Source organism: Pelophylax lessonae (genome assembly GCF_965119305.1).
Source record: "Pelophylax lessonae genome assembly, chromosome: 3".
NCBI lineage: Eukaryota > Metazoa > Chordata > Amphibia > Anura > Ranidae > Pelophylax > Pelophylax lessonae.
In genome coordinates this window covers 226,216,640-226,235,402 of record NC_138770.1, presented here as the reverse complement: position 1 = coordinate 226,235,402, position 18,763 = coordinate 226,216,640, and the positions used below count along the sequence as shown (strand labels likewise).

The following is an 18,763-nucleotide window of genomic DNA, read 5'->3' as shown; positions in this document are numbered from 1 at the left end:
ATTGGGGGATAGTCTGTGTTGGTACGTGTGAGAGAGATCCACCTTTCCAAGTTTTTGGGGTTCATCTCATACTTCTGAAGGTTTGAGGGTGCTGCCTGTTCCATACTCCCCCTACTCCTAGCCTTTTAGGGGTACAAACAATAGTAATTGGGGCCTAGTGTGGTTGTGTACGTGTGATATACATACACTTTTTTTGGATCATATTTTCTATTCCGCTATTTAATCAAAAACCTTTGGGGATCAGTTAAATTGGGGGATAGTCTGTGTTGGTACGTGTGAGAGAGATCCACCTTTCCAAGTTGTTGGGGTTCATCTCATACTTCTGAAGGTTTGAGGGTGCTGCCTGTTCCATACTCCCCCTACTCCTAGCCTTTTAGGGGTACAAACAATAGTAATTGGGGCCTAGTGTGGTTGTGTACGTGTGATATACATACACTTTTTTTGGATCATATTTTCTATTCCGCTATTTAATCAAAAACCTTTGGGGATCAGTTAAATTGGGGGATAGTCTGTGTTGGTACGTGTGAGAGAGATCCACCTTTCCAAGTTGTTGGGGTTCATCTCATACTTCTGAAGGTTTGAGGGTGCTGCCTGTTCCATACTCCCCCTACTCCTAGCCTTTTAGGGGTACAAACAATAGTAATTGGGGCCTAGTGTGGTTGTGTACGTGTGATATACATACACTTTTTTTGGATCATATTTTCTATTCCGCTATTTAATCAAAAACCTTTGGGGATCAGTTAAATTGGGGGATAGTCTGTGTTGGTACGTGTGAGAGAGATCCACCTTTCCAAGTTGTTGGGGTTCATCTCATACTTCTGAAGGTTTGAGGGTGCTGCCTGTTCCATACTCCCCCTACTCCTCATCTAGCCTTTTAGGGGTACAAACAATAGTAATTGGGGCCCAGTGTGGTTGTGTACGTGTGATATACATACACTTTTTTTGGATCATATTTTCTATTCCGCTATTTAATCAAAAACCTTTGGGGATCAGTTAAATTGGGGGATAGTCTGTGTTGGTACGTGTGAGAGAGATCCACCTTTCCAAGTTGTTGGGGTTCATCTCATACTTCTGAAGGTTTGAGGGTGCTGCCTGTTCCATACTCCCCCTACTCCTAGCCTTTTAGGGGTACAAACAATAGTAATTGGGGCCTAGTGTGGTGGTGTACGTGCGAGATACATACACTTTCTTTTTGATCATATTTTCTATTCCGCTATTCAATTAAAACCTTTGGGGATCAATTCAATTGGGGGATAGTCTGTGTTGGTACGTGTGAGAGAGATCCACCTTTCCAAGTTTTTGGGGTTCATCTCATACTTCTGAAGATTTGAGGGTGCTGCCTGTTCCATACCCCCCCTACTCCTCATCTAGCCTTTTAGGGGTACAAACAATAGTAATTGGGGCCTAGTGTGGTTGTGTACGTGTGATATACATACACTTTTTTTGGATCATATTTTCTATTCCGCTATTTAATCAAAAACCTTTGGGGATCAGTTAAATTGGGGGATAGTCTGTGTTGGTACGTGTGAGAGAGATCCACCTTTCCAAGTTGTTGGGGTTCATCTCATACTTCTGAAGGTTTGAGGGTGCTGCCTGTTCCATACTCCCCCTACTCCTAGCCTTTTAGGGGTACAAACAATAGTAATTGGGGCCTAGTGTGGTTGTGTACGTGTGATATACATACACTTTTTTTGGATCATATTTTCTATTCCGCTATTTAATCAAAAACCTTTGGGGATCAGTTAAATTGGGGGATAGTGTGTGTTGGTACGTGTGAGAGAGATCCACCTTTCCAAGTTGTTGGGGTTCATCTCATACTTCTGAAGGTTTGAGGGTGCTGCCTGTTCCATACTCCCCCTACTCCTAGCCTTTTAGGGGTACAAACAATAGTAATTGGGGCCTAGTGTGGTTGTGTACGTGTGATATACATACACTTTTTTTGGATCATATTTTCTATTCCGCTATTTAATCAAAAACCTTTGGGGATCAGTTAAATTGGGGGATAGTCTGTGTTGGTACGTGTGAGAGAGATCCACCTTTCCAAGTTGTTGGGGTTCATCTCATACTTCTGAAGGTTTGAGGGTGCTGCCTGTTCCATACTCCCCCTACTCCTCATCTAGCCTTTTAGGGGTACAAACAATAGTAATTGGGGCCCAGTGTGGTTGTGTACGTGTGATATACATACACTTTTTTTGGATCATATTTTCTATTCCGCTATTTAATCAAAAACCTTTGGGGATCAGTTAAATTGGGGGATAGTCTGTGTTGGTACGTGTGAGAGAGATCCACCTTTCCAAGTTGTTGGGGTTCATCTCATACTTCTGAAGGTTTGAGGGTGCTGCCTGTTCCATACCCCCCCTACTCCTCATCTAGCCTTTTAGGGGTACAAACAATAGTAATTGGGGCCTAGTGTGGTTGTGTACGTGTGATATACATACACTTTTTTTGGATCATATTTTCTATTCCGCTATTTAATCAAAAACCTTTGGGGATCAGTTAAATTGGGGGATAGTCTGTGTTGGTACGTGTGAGAGAGATCCACCTTTCCAAGTTTTTGGGGTTCATCTCATACTTCTGAAGGTTTGAGGGTGCTGCCTGTTCCATACTCCCCCTACTCCTAGCCTTTTAGGGGTACAAACAATAGTAATTGGGGCCTAGTGTGGTTGTGTACGTGTGATATACATACACTTTTTTTGGATCATATTTTCTATTCCGCTATTTAATCAAAAACCTTTGGGGATCAGTTAAATTGGGGGATAGTCTGTGTTGGTACGTGTGAGAGAGATCCACCTTTCCAAGTTGTTGGGGTTCATCTCATACTTCTGAAGGTTTGAGGGTGCTGCCTGTTCCATACTCCCCCTACTCCTAGCCTTTTAGGGGTACAAACAATAGTAATTGGGGCCTAGTGTGGTTGTGTACGTGTGATATACATACACTTTTTTTGGATCATATTTTCTATTCCGCTATTTAATCAAAAACCTTTGGGGATCAGTTAAATTGGGGGATAGTCTGTGTTGGTACGTGTGAGAGAGATCCACCTTTCCAAGTTGTTGGGGTTCATCTCATACTTCTGAAGGTTTGAGGGTGCTGCCTGTTCCATACTCCCCCTACTCCTAGCCTTTTAGGGGTACAAACAATAGTAATTGGGGCCTAGTGTGGTTGTGTACGTGTGATATACATACACTTTTTTTGGATCATATTTTCTATTCCGCTATTTAATCAAAAACCTTTGGGGATCAGTTAAATTGGGGGATAGTCTGTGTTGGTACGTGTGAGAGAGATCCACCTTTCCAAGTTGTTGGGGTTCATCTCATACTTCTGAAGGTTTGAGGGTGCTGCCTGTTCCATACTCCCCCTACTCCTCATCTAGCCTTTTAGGGGTACAAACAATAGTAATTGGGGCCCAGTGTGGTTGTGTACGTGTGATATACATACACTTTTTTTGGATCATATTTTCTATTCCGCTATTTAATCAAAAACCTTTGGGGATCAGTTAAATTGGGGGATAGTCTGTGTTGGTACGTGTGAGAGAGATCCACCTTTCCAAGTTGTTGGGGTTCATCTCATACTTCTGAAGGTTTGAGGGTGCTGCCTGTTCCATACTCCCCCTACTCCTAGCCTTTTAGGGGTACAAACAATAGTAATTGGGGCCTAGTGTGGTGGTGTACGTGCGAGATACATACACTTTCTTTTTGATCATATTTTCTATTCCGCTATTCAATTAAAACCTTTGGGGATCAATTCAATTGCGAGATAGTCTGTGTCGGTACGTGTGAGATCCACCTTTCCAAGTTGTTGGGGTTCATCTCATACTTCTGAAGATTTGAGGGTGCTGCCTGTTCCATACTCCTGCTCCTACTGCTCAACCATCCTTTTAGGGGTACAAACAATAGTAATTGGGGCCTAGTGTGGTTGTGTACGTGCGAGATACATACACTTTTTTTGATCATATTTCCTATTCCGCTATTCAATAAAAACCTTTGAGGATCAATTGAATTGCGGGATAGTCTGTGTCGGTACGTGTGAGATCCACCTTTCCAAGTTTTTGGGGTTCATCTCATACTTCTGAAGATTTGAGGGTGCTGCCTGTTCCATACTCCTCCTCCTACTCCTCATCCATCCTTTTAGGGGTACAAACAATAGTAATTGGGGCCTAGTGTGGTTGTGTACGTGCGAGATACATACACTTTTTTTGATCATATTTCCTATTCCGCTATTCAATAAAAACCTTTGAGGATCAATTGAATTGCGGGATAGTCTGTGTCGGTACGTGTGAGATCCACCTTTCCAAGTTTTTGGGGTTCATCTCATACTTCTGAAGATTTGAGGGTGCTGCCTGTTCCATACTCCTCCTCCTACTCCTCATCCATCCTTTTAGGGGTACAAACAATAGTAATTGGGGCCTAGTGTGGTTGTGTACGTGCGAGATACATACACTTTTTTTGATCATATTTCCTATTCCGCTATTCAATAAAAACCTTTGAGGATCAATTGAATTGCGGGATAGTCTGTGTCGGTACGTGTGAGATCCACCTTTCCAAGTTTTTGGGGTTCATCTCATACTTCTGAAGATTTGAGGGTGCTGTCTGTTCCATACTCCTCCTACTCCTCATCCATCCTTTTAGGGGTAGAAACAATAGTAATTGGGGCCTAGTGTGGTTTTGTACGTGCGAGATACATACACTTTTTTGGATCATATTTCCTATTCCGCTATTCAATAAAAACCTTTCTAGGGCAAGATCTTAAATTACAGAAATATGAGGAGACCGTCAAATAAGGGCCGTGGCCTGGGTCGTGGTGCTGCTGGTAGAGCACCTGTTGCAAGGAGAGGACGTGGTCGATCTGTGCCAGCTACACGCACAAGTGAAACACCTTCCTCAAGTGTGAGTAGGCGACAGAACCTGCATCAGTATTTGGTAGGGCATCAAACGCCCCTAGAAGTGATGAGGCCAGAACAAGTTGAGGCGATAGTAGATTGGTTTGCTGCTGACAGTGCCTCCAGTTCCTTCACATTGTCTCCCACCCAGTCTACTGCAGAAAGGTCAGAGTTGGCACCTGCAGCCAATGTCCAACCGTCTTTCACCTCACCCCCTTGCAAATCAGGCCAGCAGTCTGAGCCCCAAGCCATACAGCAGTCTCTTATTCTTTTTGAGGACTCTGTCAGCAGGGTTTCCCAGGGCCATCCACCTAGCCCTGCCCCAGAAGTGGAAGAGATTGAGTGCAGCGATGCCCAACCACTTATTTCTCAAGATGAGTACATGCAAGGATCATCGCAGCACGTCTCCGATGATGACGAAACGCAGGTGCCAACTGCTGCGGCGTTCAGCATTGTGGAGACCGACAAGGAGGGCAGGGGTGAAGACTGGGTGGAAGATGATGTGGAGGACGATGAGGTCCTCGACCCCACATGGAATGAACGTCATGCAGGTGACCTGAGTAGTTTGGAGGAAGAGGCGGTGGTCGCACAGAGCCACCAGCACAGCAGAAGAGGGAGCAGGGTGCAGAAGCGGAGCGGCCGTGCCCTAGACACTACGCCCGCTACTGCCCAACGCAGCAAGGGAACGAGCGCACCAAAGTCAGCTCAAAGGAGTTCTCTAGCGTGGAAGTTCTTTAGAAAATGTGCTGATGACAGGACACGAGTGGTTTGCACCCTGTGCAATCAGAGCTTGAAGCGAGGCATAAACCTTCTCAACCTGAGCACAACCTGCATGATCAGGCATCTAAGTGCAAAGCACGAGCTGCAGTGGAGTACACACCTTCAAAACCAAGAAACGTCTCTGGCTCATCCTGCTTCCTCTTCTGCTGCAGTCTCGGCCGCTCCAGCCACATCTGTAGTGATACCGGCACCTGCCACCCCGCAAACAGACGATCTGTCAGCAACACCACCACCTGGGTCACCAACAACCATCTCCACAATGTCCCGTGGAAGCGTTCAGCTTTCCATCTCCCAAACACTTGAGAGGAAGAGGAAGTACCCCCCTACCCACCCACGATCCCTGGCCCTGAATGCCAGCATTTCAAAATTATTGGCCTTTGAAATGCTGTCATTCCGTCTGGTGGAGACGCACAGTTTTAAAAACCTTATGTCGGTGGCTGTCCCACAGTACGTCGTGCCCAGCCGCCACTACTTTTCCAGGCAAGCCATCCCTTCCCTGCACAACCAAGTGGGGGAAAATATCAGGTGTGCACTGCGCAACGCCATCTGTGCCAAGGTCCACCTAACTACGGATACGTGGACCAGTAAGCACGGTCAGGGGCGTTATATCTCCCTAACGGCACACTGGGTAAATGCAGTGGCGGATGGGCCTGAGGCGGATAGCAATTTGGCGCATGTCCTTCCACCACCGAGGATTGCAGGGCGCTTCAGTTTGCCTCCTGTTCCTAACTCCTCCTACTCCGCTTCCTCATCCTCTACCGCCTCCTCATCCGGACAGCGTAACACCTTCACCACCAACTTCAGCACGGCCAGGGGTAAACGACAGCAGGCAGTTTTACAACTTGCCTGTTTGGGGGACAAACCACACACCGCGCAGGAGTTGTGGAGGAGCATGGAACAGCAGACAAATGAGTGGTTGCTGCCAGCGAGCCTCAAGCCCGGCCTGGTGGTGTGCGATAACGGGCGAAATCTCATAGCAGCTCTGGGCCTAGCCGGTTTGACGCACATCCCTTGCCTGGCGCATGTGCTGAATTTGGTGGTGCAGAGGTTCCTTAAAAACTACCCCGATATGTCAGAGCTGCTGCAGAAAGTGCGGGCCGTTTGTGCGCACTTTCGGCGTTCTCACCCTGCTGCTGCTCGCCTGGCAGCGCTGCAGCGTAACTTCGGCCTTCCCGCTCACCGCCTCATATGTGACGTGCCCACAAGGTGGAACTCCACCTTGCACATGCTGGAAAGACTGTGCGAGCAGCAGCAGGCCATAGTGGAGTTTCAGCTGCAGCACGCACGCGTGAGTCGCTCTGCGGAACAGCACCACTTCACCACCAATAACTGGGCCTCCATGCGAGACCTGTGTGCCTTGTTGCGCTGTTTTGAGTACTCCACCAACATGGCCAGTGGCAATGACGCCGTTCTCAGCTTAACTATCCCACTTCTATGCCTCCTTGAAAAAACAATTCGGGCGATGATGGAAGAGGATGTGGCACAGGATGAGGAGGAGGAGGAGGATGAAGAGGTAACATTTCCAAGGCTTTCAGGGCAGTCATTCGCAAGGGGCTCCGAGGGTGGGTTCCTGCACACGCAAACGCCAGGGACGCAATTGTCCAGCAGGGGCACAGTTCTGGAGGATGAGGAGGATGAGGAGGAGGAGGAGCTGGAGGAGGAGATGGAACCATGTTCACAGCAGGGTGGCACCCAGGCCAGCTCATGGCCATCACTGGTGCGTGGCTGGGGGGATACAGAGGACACGGACGATACACCTCCCACAGAGGACAGCCTTTCGTCGCCTCTGGGCAGCCTGGCACACATGAGCGATTACATGCTGCAGTGTCTCCACAACGACCGCCGAGTTGCCCACATTCTAACTTGTGCTGATTACTGGGTGGCCACGCTGCTGGATCCCCGTTACAAGGACAACGTACCGTCCTTAATTCACTCACTGGAGCGCGATCGCAAGATGCGCGAGTACAAGCGCACGCTGGTAGACGCCATGCTGCTGGCATTCCCATCTGACAGCGGGGCCACAGTGGAAGCACAAGGCAGAAGAGGAGGAGGAGGAGGTCGCCAACGCAACCAGGGCACCGCCAGCACCTCAGAAGGCAGGGTTAGCATGGCCGAAATGTGGAAAAGCTTTGTCAGCACGCCACAACAAACAGCAGCACCAGCAGCTCAGATGGAACGTCTTAGCAGGAGGCAGCATTTTACCAACATGGTGGAGCAGTATGTGTGCACACGCCTACATGTAGTGAATGACGGGTCTGCCCCCTTCAACTTCTGGGTCTCCAAATTGGGCACATAGCCTGAGCTTGCCCTTTACGCCTTGGAGGTGCTGGCGTGCCCTGCAGCCAGTGTATTATCTGAACGGGTATTTAGCACGGCTGGGGGCGTTATAACAGACAAGCGCAGCCGCCTGTCCAGAGACAATGTGGACAAGCTCACGTTCATTAAAATGAACCAGGCATGGATCCCACGGGACTTTTCCGTACCTTATGCAGAATAGCAATGGATACCGACCTTACCCACCCATTGTTCCATTTTTGCTCTTTCTCACTCTTTTGGGGTGTACCCTCATTTAAAATTTTTGAAAAGAAGCAGTGTTGGCTACCTCGTCCTCCTCCTCAGGGCCAGATTAATGTAGGGGCTATTGGAGCTGCAGCTCCAGGCCCCTACCTTTTATATAGGCCCCGGGTTGGCCATATTCACTGTTACCGCTCTTCTGTCACTTGTAAACACAGAAGTCTGGCTTCTATGCTCGCTTCCCCAGGCAGCACCCTCAGAACCTCCCCACACAGCGTGAAGGCCGGACAAGGAGGGACAGTTGGCGATGCATGGATGTGTTTATGGGCTTCAGAGACAGCATCCCATGTTGAATTAGGCATGCATGGCTGCACCCTTCCTCCTCTGGGTGCATGGCAAGGCACGGCCCTTAAGGCCCTTCAAAATCCTCAGCACCAAGCCCATGATGCTGTTAATCCGGCCCTGGTCCTCCTCCACCGCCGCTTCCACCTACACCGCCCATAGGTGTGCGCAGCCTATTGCATTAAGGTGTGCACCCCAAAGTTGAAATACACATGCATGTGTTTGCCAGCAGGGAGAGTAATGTATCGGGGCCATGTACCTGTAGGCAAGGAGAAATAGAGCAGAGCAGGTCCCAGGGAGATCTTTCCCATCTCCTCACTGGCAATGCTATGTGCCCTAGGTGATTAGGGTGTGCCCAGGCACACCCAGCACACCCTGTGCGCACGCCTATGTCACCGCCACATCCACCACCACCTCAACCTCCCTCCTACTCCATATGGGCCTCGTCCTTCAGAGATGAAGAAGAACATTGTTTTATTTTTCTGTTTTTTTTTGTTGTTTTAAGTTATTTCCATATCCACATTTGTTTGCAGAGCACTTGCCATGCTCTTAATTACGTTTTGCTGCCATTTGCAGCACTCTAGCCCTTTCCTTTGGTGTTTTAGAGCCATTTTAGTGCCTTAAAGTTCGGGTCCCCATTGACTTCAATGGGGTTCGGTGTCCGGGAAAAGTTCGGTAAAAGTCCGGGACACGGACCCGGACTTTTTTTTAAAGTTCGGCCGAACCCGTCGAACACGGACATCTAGGTGTCCGCTCAACCCTAGTCAGCAGTTTTTTGAAGTGTTTCTTCCCTGGCCTTTAATTTTCTTGTTTTTCTTTTTTTCGTTATGGATAGAGCATCCATTAGGATCCTGTTTTCTTGTTTGCACCGTTTAGTGTTTAATACTGTTTAGTTCACCAAAGACCGCTAAAGGACACAGTACTATGTTCCTTCTATTTGGAACTGCACTCCCAAGCAAATCCTACAGGTCTCCACTACAGTTTCCTGAAAGAAGCAATGTCTGAACATTCCAACTGTGAGTCTGATTTCCTCCACTATACGAGCCACTTACACTTCACTATGTACTCTAACTTCCTATCTCTGAATGTAAAAGGCTCGAACCATCCAGCAAAAAGAGCCTCTTTATGGAAAACAGCCCTGTAACACAATTGTGACATCCTTTGCGTCCAAGAAACACATTTCGCCTAGGATGCCACACCTACCTACCAACACAAATCCTTCCCACACAGATAAAAAAACCTATCCGCGGAAGCAACATTGCTATCTGAGACACCATCTCCTTTCATTTGCCACACTGTACCCTTGACCCAGAGGGTCCTTATATAATTCTACTGTGCATCATAGAAAATACCCAGTATAAACTGGTGACTGTTTATGCTCTCAACCAAAGCCAGTTGTAGTATCTTAAAGCAATTTTTAAGAAAGTGAAACGTTTCAAATAGGGACACTCAGTAATCTGCAGGGACTTTAACAAGATGGACACTTCTTCTGGACCAAAAAGATCAGAATCGCGCTTAAACAAATTTATTAATGTGAATTACTTATTTGTTGTTTGGAGGTGTTGTCACACTAATGAAAGGGACTACACATACCTGTCTCTGCATTACAGCACCTACTCATATATTAATCAGTTCCTCACTGATAAGTGGCTACTTCAAAATATCTCCACACTATCACATGATCCACACTATCACTTGGTCCAATCACGCTCTTGTGAGCATCAGCATAACCAACAAACCATTGCAACCACATGTTTAGTTGTGGCGAAATAATAATTTTCTTTTACAACATCCTGCACATTCTGCGTATATTTCAAAACAACTTTAAGATTTCTTTGCCACTAACACAAGCTCAGTGACTGACCCAGCAGTTCCGTGGAACACTCATAAAGCCTACATCAGAGGATTTTTTATTCAACTAGGTTAAAGAATTAAGAAAAAGAGGATGCAGTGTTTTGAGGAACTGACAGCCACTATTGCAGCTGCAGAATTCTAAAACAAATAACATCTGACCCATCGCTTTAATCTCAACTATTTGGACTTTGCCATGAACTACACTCCCTGCTGCTAGAAGGTTTCAAAAAAACGCAACAAAAACTTAAAGCTAAAACATATGTTACTGGCAACAAAGTGGGAAAGGCAATGGCCCTACGCAATAAAGGGCGTCACCTCAAATCCAAAATTACATACCTATACCACTCTCTCACCCGAGAAAAACCTTCTAACCCCCAACCCATTGCTGATGCCTTCATTTGCTTTTACAGCAACCTCTACAATAACCACAAGGAAAAAGACACTCATTAACCCTCCCAAGAGCAGATCATGCCTTTCTTTGACCACATTAACCTCCCTACACTATTGACACATCAGTTTAATCCCTGAATGAACCCTTCTCCCTAGGTGAAATTAAGAAAGTAATTGAAGCAGAACCTTATTTTAAATCTCCAGGTCCTGATGGACTTACATGTGAATATTTCAAAACATTCCAACATATTCCAGCCCCATGCCTATATGAAATGTATAACCAAGCTGCCTCCTCTTCATCTTTTCCATATGAAATGCTTAACGCACTTAAAGTAACCTTAGCAAAGCCAGGAAAAGATCTGACAGTTCCCCAAAATTTTGGCACAATCTCCTTGCTAAATCTAGATTTTAAAATCTATGCAAAGCTTTTAGCCAAAAGACTAGTAGATATCCTCCCTTTCCTGATACACAAAGACCAATCAGGTTTTACTAAAGGTCGCCTGACTAAATTTCTGATGCTACCAGATGGCTGATCAACGTTATTCAGCATGCTGACACTACGGGAACACCTTCTCTGCTTCTATCCCTAGATACAGAGAAGGCATTTGAAAGACTTCACTGGAAATACCTTGCCCTGCTCCTAAGTAACTTTGGATTTCAAGGGTAAATCCTCAGGGCCATACTAGCCCTATACACTTACACATCCGCACGAGTTTACATTTCTAATGCTTTATCTACTCCGTTCCATATTGCCAATAGTATGCGGCAGGGCTGCCACCTATCTCCTCTAATTTAGTGATGGAACCGTTGGCTGAACATATTAGAACCAATAACAAGATTTCTGGAATCTATATATATATCATTGCCATGTAAAAATGAGAAAGCAAATAGAATTATATTCCATAGAATACAAAGTCAGATACATATTTTTGATTTTATGCCTTGTCAGTTCAGATATTGGTCTAATGTGTTGTATGTAGGTGACATATCTGGTTAAATAACATACATAAATAAACCATGTACATGAAGACTAATAGCAATTTAATACTTTTAGGGGAGTTGTCCGAATAAAATTGAAAAAAAATATATATACATGAAAAGGTTCCCATATTTTGTCTCTAAAAATGCAACACAATACCCATTGGTCAGCAAGAAATACAGTTAGTTCCTAACTTCTGTTAGTGAGATGACAACGCTACCAAGGCTGCACTTAAATCCAAAGTCTTGACCTCAGCTCTACCTTTGTTCCTCAATGCCAGACTTCAGAACACTTCATGTAAAGGCCATTTCACATTCAGTTCATCCATTTTTCATTTGTCTGTTTCCAGATGGAAAACAGACAGCGATTCACTCTTATGGGCTTGGGAATGTAAACAAATAATACTCAATTTATATCTGCCTACATATGTGCTTGTACAGGTCCATTTTTAAAACAGAACAAGGATGCATCATTTTACAGGGTAGGTCATCAATGGAATCGATAGAAGAACAGCAACATTTCCAGAAGCTCCTAAGGAGGGTCATTGCTACATATACATGCTACTATCTTTTGAATCTTGTTAAACATATACAGTGCCTTGCGAAAGTATTCGGCCCCCTTGAACTTTTCGACCTTTTGCCACATTTCAGACTTCAAACATAAAGATATAAAACTGTAATTTTTTGTGAAGAATCAACAACAAGTGGGACACAATCATGAAGTGGAACGAAATTTATTGGATATTTTAAACTTTTTTAACCGCTTGCCGACCGCCGCAAGTACATATACTGCGGCGGTCAGCCCCTCACAGGCAGAGTGACGTATCGGTACGTCACTAGCCTGTGAGGCTCTGGGGAGAGAGCACACGCCGCCGACGGCGCGCTCCCGCTCCTGCGCGCTCACGGACCCCCCGCGTGTGTGACCGGCGGACCCGATGTCCGCCGCTCACTCTGCGATTGTCGGGGGAGAGGGAGAAAGGCAGGCAGCTTGTGTAAACAAGCTGCCTGTCATTCTCCCCTGTGTAGAAAAACTGATCATACGGTTCTACTATGTAGGACCGTTGATCAGTGTTCCTACAGCTCAAGCCACAGCCAATCACAGTTAGAATCACGCCCCTAGGGACACACACAGCCCCACCCTCTCAAATAAAGTTAACCTCTTCACTGCCACTGTATTTTTACAGTAACAGTGCATATATATAGCACTGATTACTGTAGAAATGTCACTGGTAACCCCAAAAGTGTCAAAAATGTCAGTCAAGGGTCCGATCTGTCCGCCCCAATGTCGCAGTACCGCAAAAAAATCGCAGATCGCCGCCATTACGCGTTAAAAAAAAAAACAACAAAAATGACAAAAATCTTTCCCTTTGTTAGTAAACGCGATAACTTTTGCGGAAACCAATCAAAATACGCTTTTTGCGATTTTTTTTACCAAACATATGTAGCATAAAACAAATTGGCCGACAATGTTAAAAAATTTTGATTTTTACTTTTTTTTGGGGGGGAATTTCATATAAAAAAATTTGAAAAATATTGTTATTTTTGCAAAATTGAAGCTCTTTTTTTGTTTATAGCGCGTGATCAAAAAATCGCACAGGTGATCAAATACCACCAAAAGAAAGCTCTGTTTGTGGGAAAAAAAGGACGTCAAATTCGTTTAGGTACAGTGTCGCACGACCGCGCAATTGTCCGTTAAAGTCACGCAGTGCCGAATCGCAAAATTCCCCCTGGTCTTTTAGCAGCCAAATCCTCCGGGGGCTAAAGTGGTTAACAAATAAAAAACTGAAAAATTGGGCATGCAAAATTATTGAGTCCCTTTACTTTCAGTGCAGCAAACTCTCTCCAGAAGTTCAGTGAGGATCTCTGAATGATCCAATGTTGACCTAAATGACTAATGATGATAAATAGAATCCACCTGTGTGTAATCAAGTCTCTGTATAAATGCACCTGCACTGTGATAGTCTCAGAGGTCCGTTTAAAGCGCAGAGAGCATCATGAAGAACAAGAAACACACCAGGCAGGTCCGAGATACTGTTGTGGAGAAGTTTAAAGCCTGATTTGGATACAAAAGGATTTCACAAGCTTTAAACATCCCAAGGAGCACTGTGCAAGCGATAATATTGAAATGGAAGGAGTATCAGACCACTGAAAATCTACGAAGACCTGGCCGTCCCTCTAAACTTTCAGCTCATACAAGGAGAAGGCTGATCAGAGATGCAGCCAAGAGGCCCATGATCACTCTGGATGAACTGCAGAGATTTACAGCTGAGGTGGGAGACTCTGTCCATAGGACAACAATCAGTGGTATACTGCACAAATCTGGCCTTTATGGAAGAGTGGCAAGAAGAAAGCAATTTCTTAAAGATATCCATAAAAAGTGTAGTTTAAAGTTTGCCATAAGCCACCTGGGAGACACACCAAACATGTGGAAGAAGGTGCTCTGGTCAGATGAAACCAAAATCGAACTTTTTGGCAACAATGCAAAACTTTATGTTTGGCGTAAAAGCAACACAGCTTATCACCCTGAACACACCATCCCCACTGTCAAACATGGTAGTGGCAGCATCATGGTTTGGGCCTGCTTTTCTTCAGCAGGGACAGGGTAGATGGTTAAAATTGATGGGAAGATGGATGGAGCCAAACACAGGACCATTCTGGAAGAAAACCTGATGGAGTCTGCAAAAGACCTGAGACTGGGACGGAGATTTGCCTTCCAACAAGACAATGATCCAAAACATAAAGCAAAATCTACAATGTTCACAAATAAACATATCCAGGTGTTAGAATGGCCAAGTTAAAGTCCAGACCTGAATCCAATCGAGAATCTGTGAAAGAACTGAAAACTGCTGTTCACAAAAACTCTCCATCCAACCTCACTGAGATCGAGCTGTTTTGCAAGGAGAAATGGGCAAAAATGTCAGTGTCTCGATGTGCAAAACTGATAGAGACATACCCCAAGCGACTTACAGCTGTAATCGCAGCAAAAGGTGGCGCTACAAAGTATTAACTTAAGGGGGGCTGAATAATTTTGCACGTCCGATTTTTCAGTTTTTTATTTGTTAAAAAAGTTTGAAATATCCAATAAATTTCATTCCACTTCATGATTGTGTCCCACTTGTTGTTGATTTTCAAAAAAAATTACAGTTTTATATTTTTATGTTTGAAGCCTGAAATGTGGCAAAAGGTCAAAAAGTTCAATGGGGCTGAATACTTTCGCAAGGCACTGTAGATTAGAGGATGACAAATATGTTTTCTCATGGCAACAGCACACATGAATAATATTAAAGACCTTTTTAAAGATCATGAACTTAACTGACTCAGTTAAGGTCATGATAATCTCTGATTTTATGAATTTCTTCTTAGACTCTATGTCAAGAGAACTGTGGGTTCTGTAGTACAATTACTGTATATGTTTTTACTGTACAATACTCACTCCTACTGTGCTTAGTTTTTCCAACAAATGTGGTTAAGCCATGTAAATGTTACCAGCACTATGCAAAATGGCACTGAAAGGATACTTGTGATCAAAACCATACCACAGCCTGAAGAGGTGGGCACTCTCAGCCTTTGTTGAACTTTCATTCTGGTTTTCTGGCCTCTGTAAATACAAAAATACATCAATGCTTAGGTCAGAGCTTGTGGTGATGGATATTTGCTTTTCCAATGTTATTAAGACTCTCAAACACACTTTTTTATGTTAATGCAATCTGTATGCCTGCTCTCTCACAAAAAAGACGACATTTACAAAACCTACACAAGATAATACATTTTCAGCACTGGCAAATTAAAAATAGAATTGGGCTTACGGGGCACTGAATCGGGTAAAAAATGGACACAGATTGATTTACTACATCTCATAAGAATTTTGACTTAAACCCAGAATGTTCTCACAAAAGGAGTAACTTACAGTCAAAGGACTATTGTGATTCAGGCCTCATACACACATCTTTGATTCTAGCAAGACAAAATTGCTTAAAAAATGCACCTAAAGCTGTGTTTTGCAAACGTGTTTCGGTGCGTCAAGCATTTGAGTGTTCATACATTTCATTGGCCAGAACATTAATTTCTTCTGGCCACTGAAATGAAAGCATGTTCAAGCGCTAAACATGCTTTAGTATTTATGCATGTTTACAAGCATTAAGGCATAGCAAGCGTTTTTTCTGCTCAAATTTTCCTCTCCTGAACACATGATAGGTTTTTTTCAGCCTTAAAACGCTCCTATTCTAATGCCCCTGTACAGAAATGCCTGTGTGTTCATGTGACCTCATGTGACCAACACCTTTGACCTCTCTGGAGTGGTCCCCTCTCTTAGGCAGACCCCTGGGCAGATCCTTGAGTATTCACGACACTGTTTTTCCTGAAGTCCTCTGCCCAGCAGCTCCGCTCGGTCAGCACACTGGATCCTGTCAGCTCAGCTCAACCCCTGGCCCCTAGGCCGACTGGCTGGACCACCTTCCTGACTTCAGCAGGAGGAGAAACAGCTGCCACCTCCTCCTGGGACTTTGCTCCTGCCAAAAGACACCCTGTCACATGCCCCCCTCAGATTTATTCCCAACCCCAGGATGCATTGCAACAATGCCCATCCACTGAGACAGTCATAAACCCTGGTGTGCTATTTCCTAGGTTTCCTCCACTGTCCAACAAGGTCCCTCATTGGATACAGTGGGGAGATTCCCCAGACTCAACAGGTCACACCTGGAAGTATGTGACAGGCTAACTAACAGATCAGGCCCTCCTGATAAGCAGAACAGGGCCACATATGTGTTTGCCTAGCACCTACCTAGGAGGGTGCTACCATTTTTTTTCCAATGATGCTCAACTACACTGCAGAGTGCATGAGCATTATGGCAAATGGTGTTCCAAGACATCTGGGGTGCTAAGGTTCGCCATCATTGACTATTTCATTTTTGTATATAGGTATTTTGGCATTACTGACATTATATAATACTCTTTGCATAATATTAATATCTAGCACTGGTCAGTGTATAGTCTCAAGCAAAAAATTTGGGGGAGCATACCCATGTATTTCTAAAGCTGGTGCAGCTATGAACCAAAAGACATGTATATTAAAAAAGAATAGCGCACACATGCAAAAGAAATTACTACCAAATTTGAAGACAATCCATAAATAAAAATGGGGATTTAGTCCCACCATATGGCCATATAGTGCTCAAGCCCACCACTACGTCAAAGTACCCCATTATCAGTGGGTCCTACACTATCCATGAAAAAGAGGTGGATCCAGCCTTTCTAACCCTTGGAGATAATACTCCTTGCTGGGAAAGATGTGCAAATGCACTACAGGGGACTCCTGGGCTTGAGCACTATATGGCCATATGATGGGACCAAATCCCCATTTTTATTTATGGATTGTCTTCAAATTTGGTAGTAATTTCTTTTGCATGTGTGCGCTATTCTTTTTTAATATAAGTGTATAGTCTCAGTCAGGCTCACATTTCAATGAAAACAAACCCCCTCCCCCAGACAGCTGTCATGGGAACAGGTGTCCCATTTCAAGATTTCCCCTCTATTCCTGTTCCTGGTGGCAACTCAAACATTTGGATTTACCCTAAGTTCCTTATATTTAAAGTGATATTGGTGATCAGGAAATTTAGAGAGTAAATTGCCCTAACAGGGGCACAAACTGCAAAACAAAAACCTGATAGTGGTTATAACCCCCGGCCACTGTATCCAATGCTAAAAAGAAAAAAAATCCTAAATATCAGTGTAGGATTCCTCAGATTAGAGGGATCAGAATAGTTGAAAGCAGAAGGCTTCTTTATTAATGGTATAAAATAAAGAACATAGATATTGGGGTTGATTTACTAAAACTGGAGAGTGCAAAATCTGGTGCAGCTGTGTATGGCAGCCAACCAGGTTATTTCATCAGCTTGTTCAATTAAGCTTTGACAAAAAAATCCTGGAAGCTAAGTTTTATACAGAGCAGTACCAGATTTTGCCCTCTCCAGTTTTAGTAAATCAACCCCATTGTTTTCTCATAATTAAAGAGGTTGTAAACCCACTTCACAAACTTTTACCTATAGGTAAGCCTATATTAAGGCTTACCTATAGGTGCTATAGATATCTCCTAAACATGCACCGTTTAGGAGATATTTAGAGTGCATACTGCCGATGACGTCATCGGCGCATGCGCTCTGAAGGAACGGCCACCCGTGCCGTTCCTTCCCTTCGGAGCCCAGTGCCGTGAACGGCGGCTCCCGCGCGGGAGTGATGTAATCGCGCCTCCGGCCAATCAGATGGCCGGAGGACACGAACCAGTAAGCAGGACGGCCGGACATGTCGGCCATCCTGTTGCTGAGGGGGCAGCACGGCGAGGGCTTCGTTTTAAGGTAAGTACTTCATAATGAGCTAGTATGCGATGCATACTAGCTCATTATGCCTTTCTCTTTACAGGGCTTTTTTTTTTTTTTCTCATTTTTTAAGTGACTTTACTTCCTCTTTAAATTGCTCCATTTCTTTTCTAAGACATTTGTAAAAACATGTATAGCTGTATAAAATGATCCCTAATATATTTTTCTAATGACAAAAGGCCAACATTCATTCTATATTTAGTTACTATATTTAGTTAGGATTAGGAATACTGCATACTATATTTAGTAGGTTTACTGGTGGCTCATGTATGGTTCATGTAAGGTGAACATTATTTTAACTCTTTAGTCAGCATTCAGCTTCTCTATATATGTTCATCTCAGTGACTCACTGTCTCCAAACCTGTTTAGTAAATGAGTCTGTTGTAAAAGACATGCTTGTTTTATATACAGGAAAATCTCTTAGACCTGTATCTGAAATTCTTGATTCCTTTATACAAGGAGCGCTGTCATTTTCAAAGGCTGCATTCAAATTTCTGGAAGAGCCTCATCCCTTTACCCTGCCCAAAAGTTGTGTACATGAATTGTGAAGCTAGTTACAAATGCATTTTATACAGCATTTTACAACATAATAAAATAGGTGAGGCCTGCATATATTTTCTGTTACTACATGTACCAGACGATGGAATATTGGCAGTAG

At 44.4% G+C, this 18,763-nt stretch overlaps 1 protein-coding gene across 1 annotated transcript in view; it reads right to left on the bottom strand.

The window, feature by feature from the left end:
* Nucleotides 1–18,763, bottom strand: part of SLC9A9 (solute carrier family 9 member A9) — a 1,314,986-nt gene that overhangs the window by 249,108 nt on the left and 1,047,115 nt on the right. Inside the window, exon 14 of the mRNA XM_082249543.1 lies at nucleotides 15,253–15,332. Coding sequence (XP_082105669.1) covers nucleotides 15,253–15,332 — 80 coding nt within the window. The remainder of the gene's footprint in view (nucleotides 1–15,252; nucleotides 15,333–18,763) is intronic.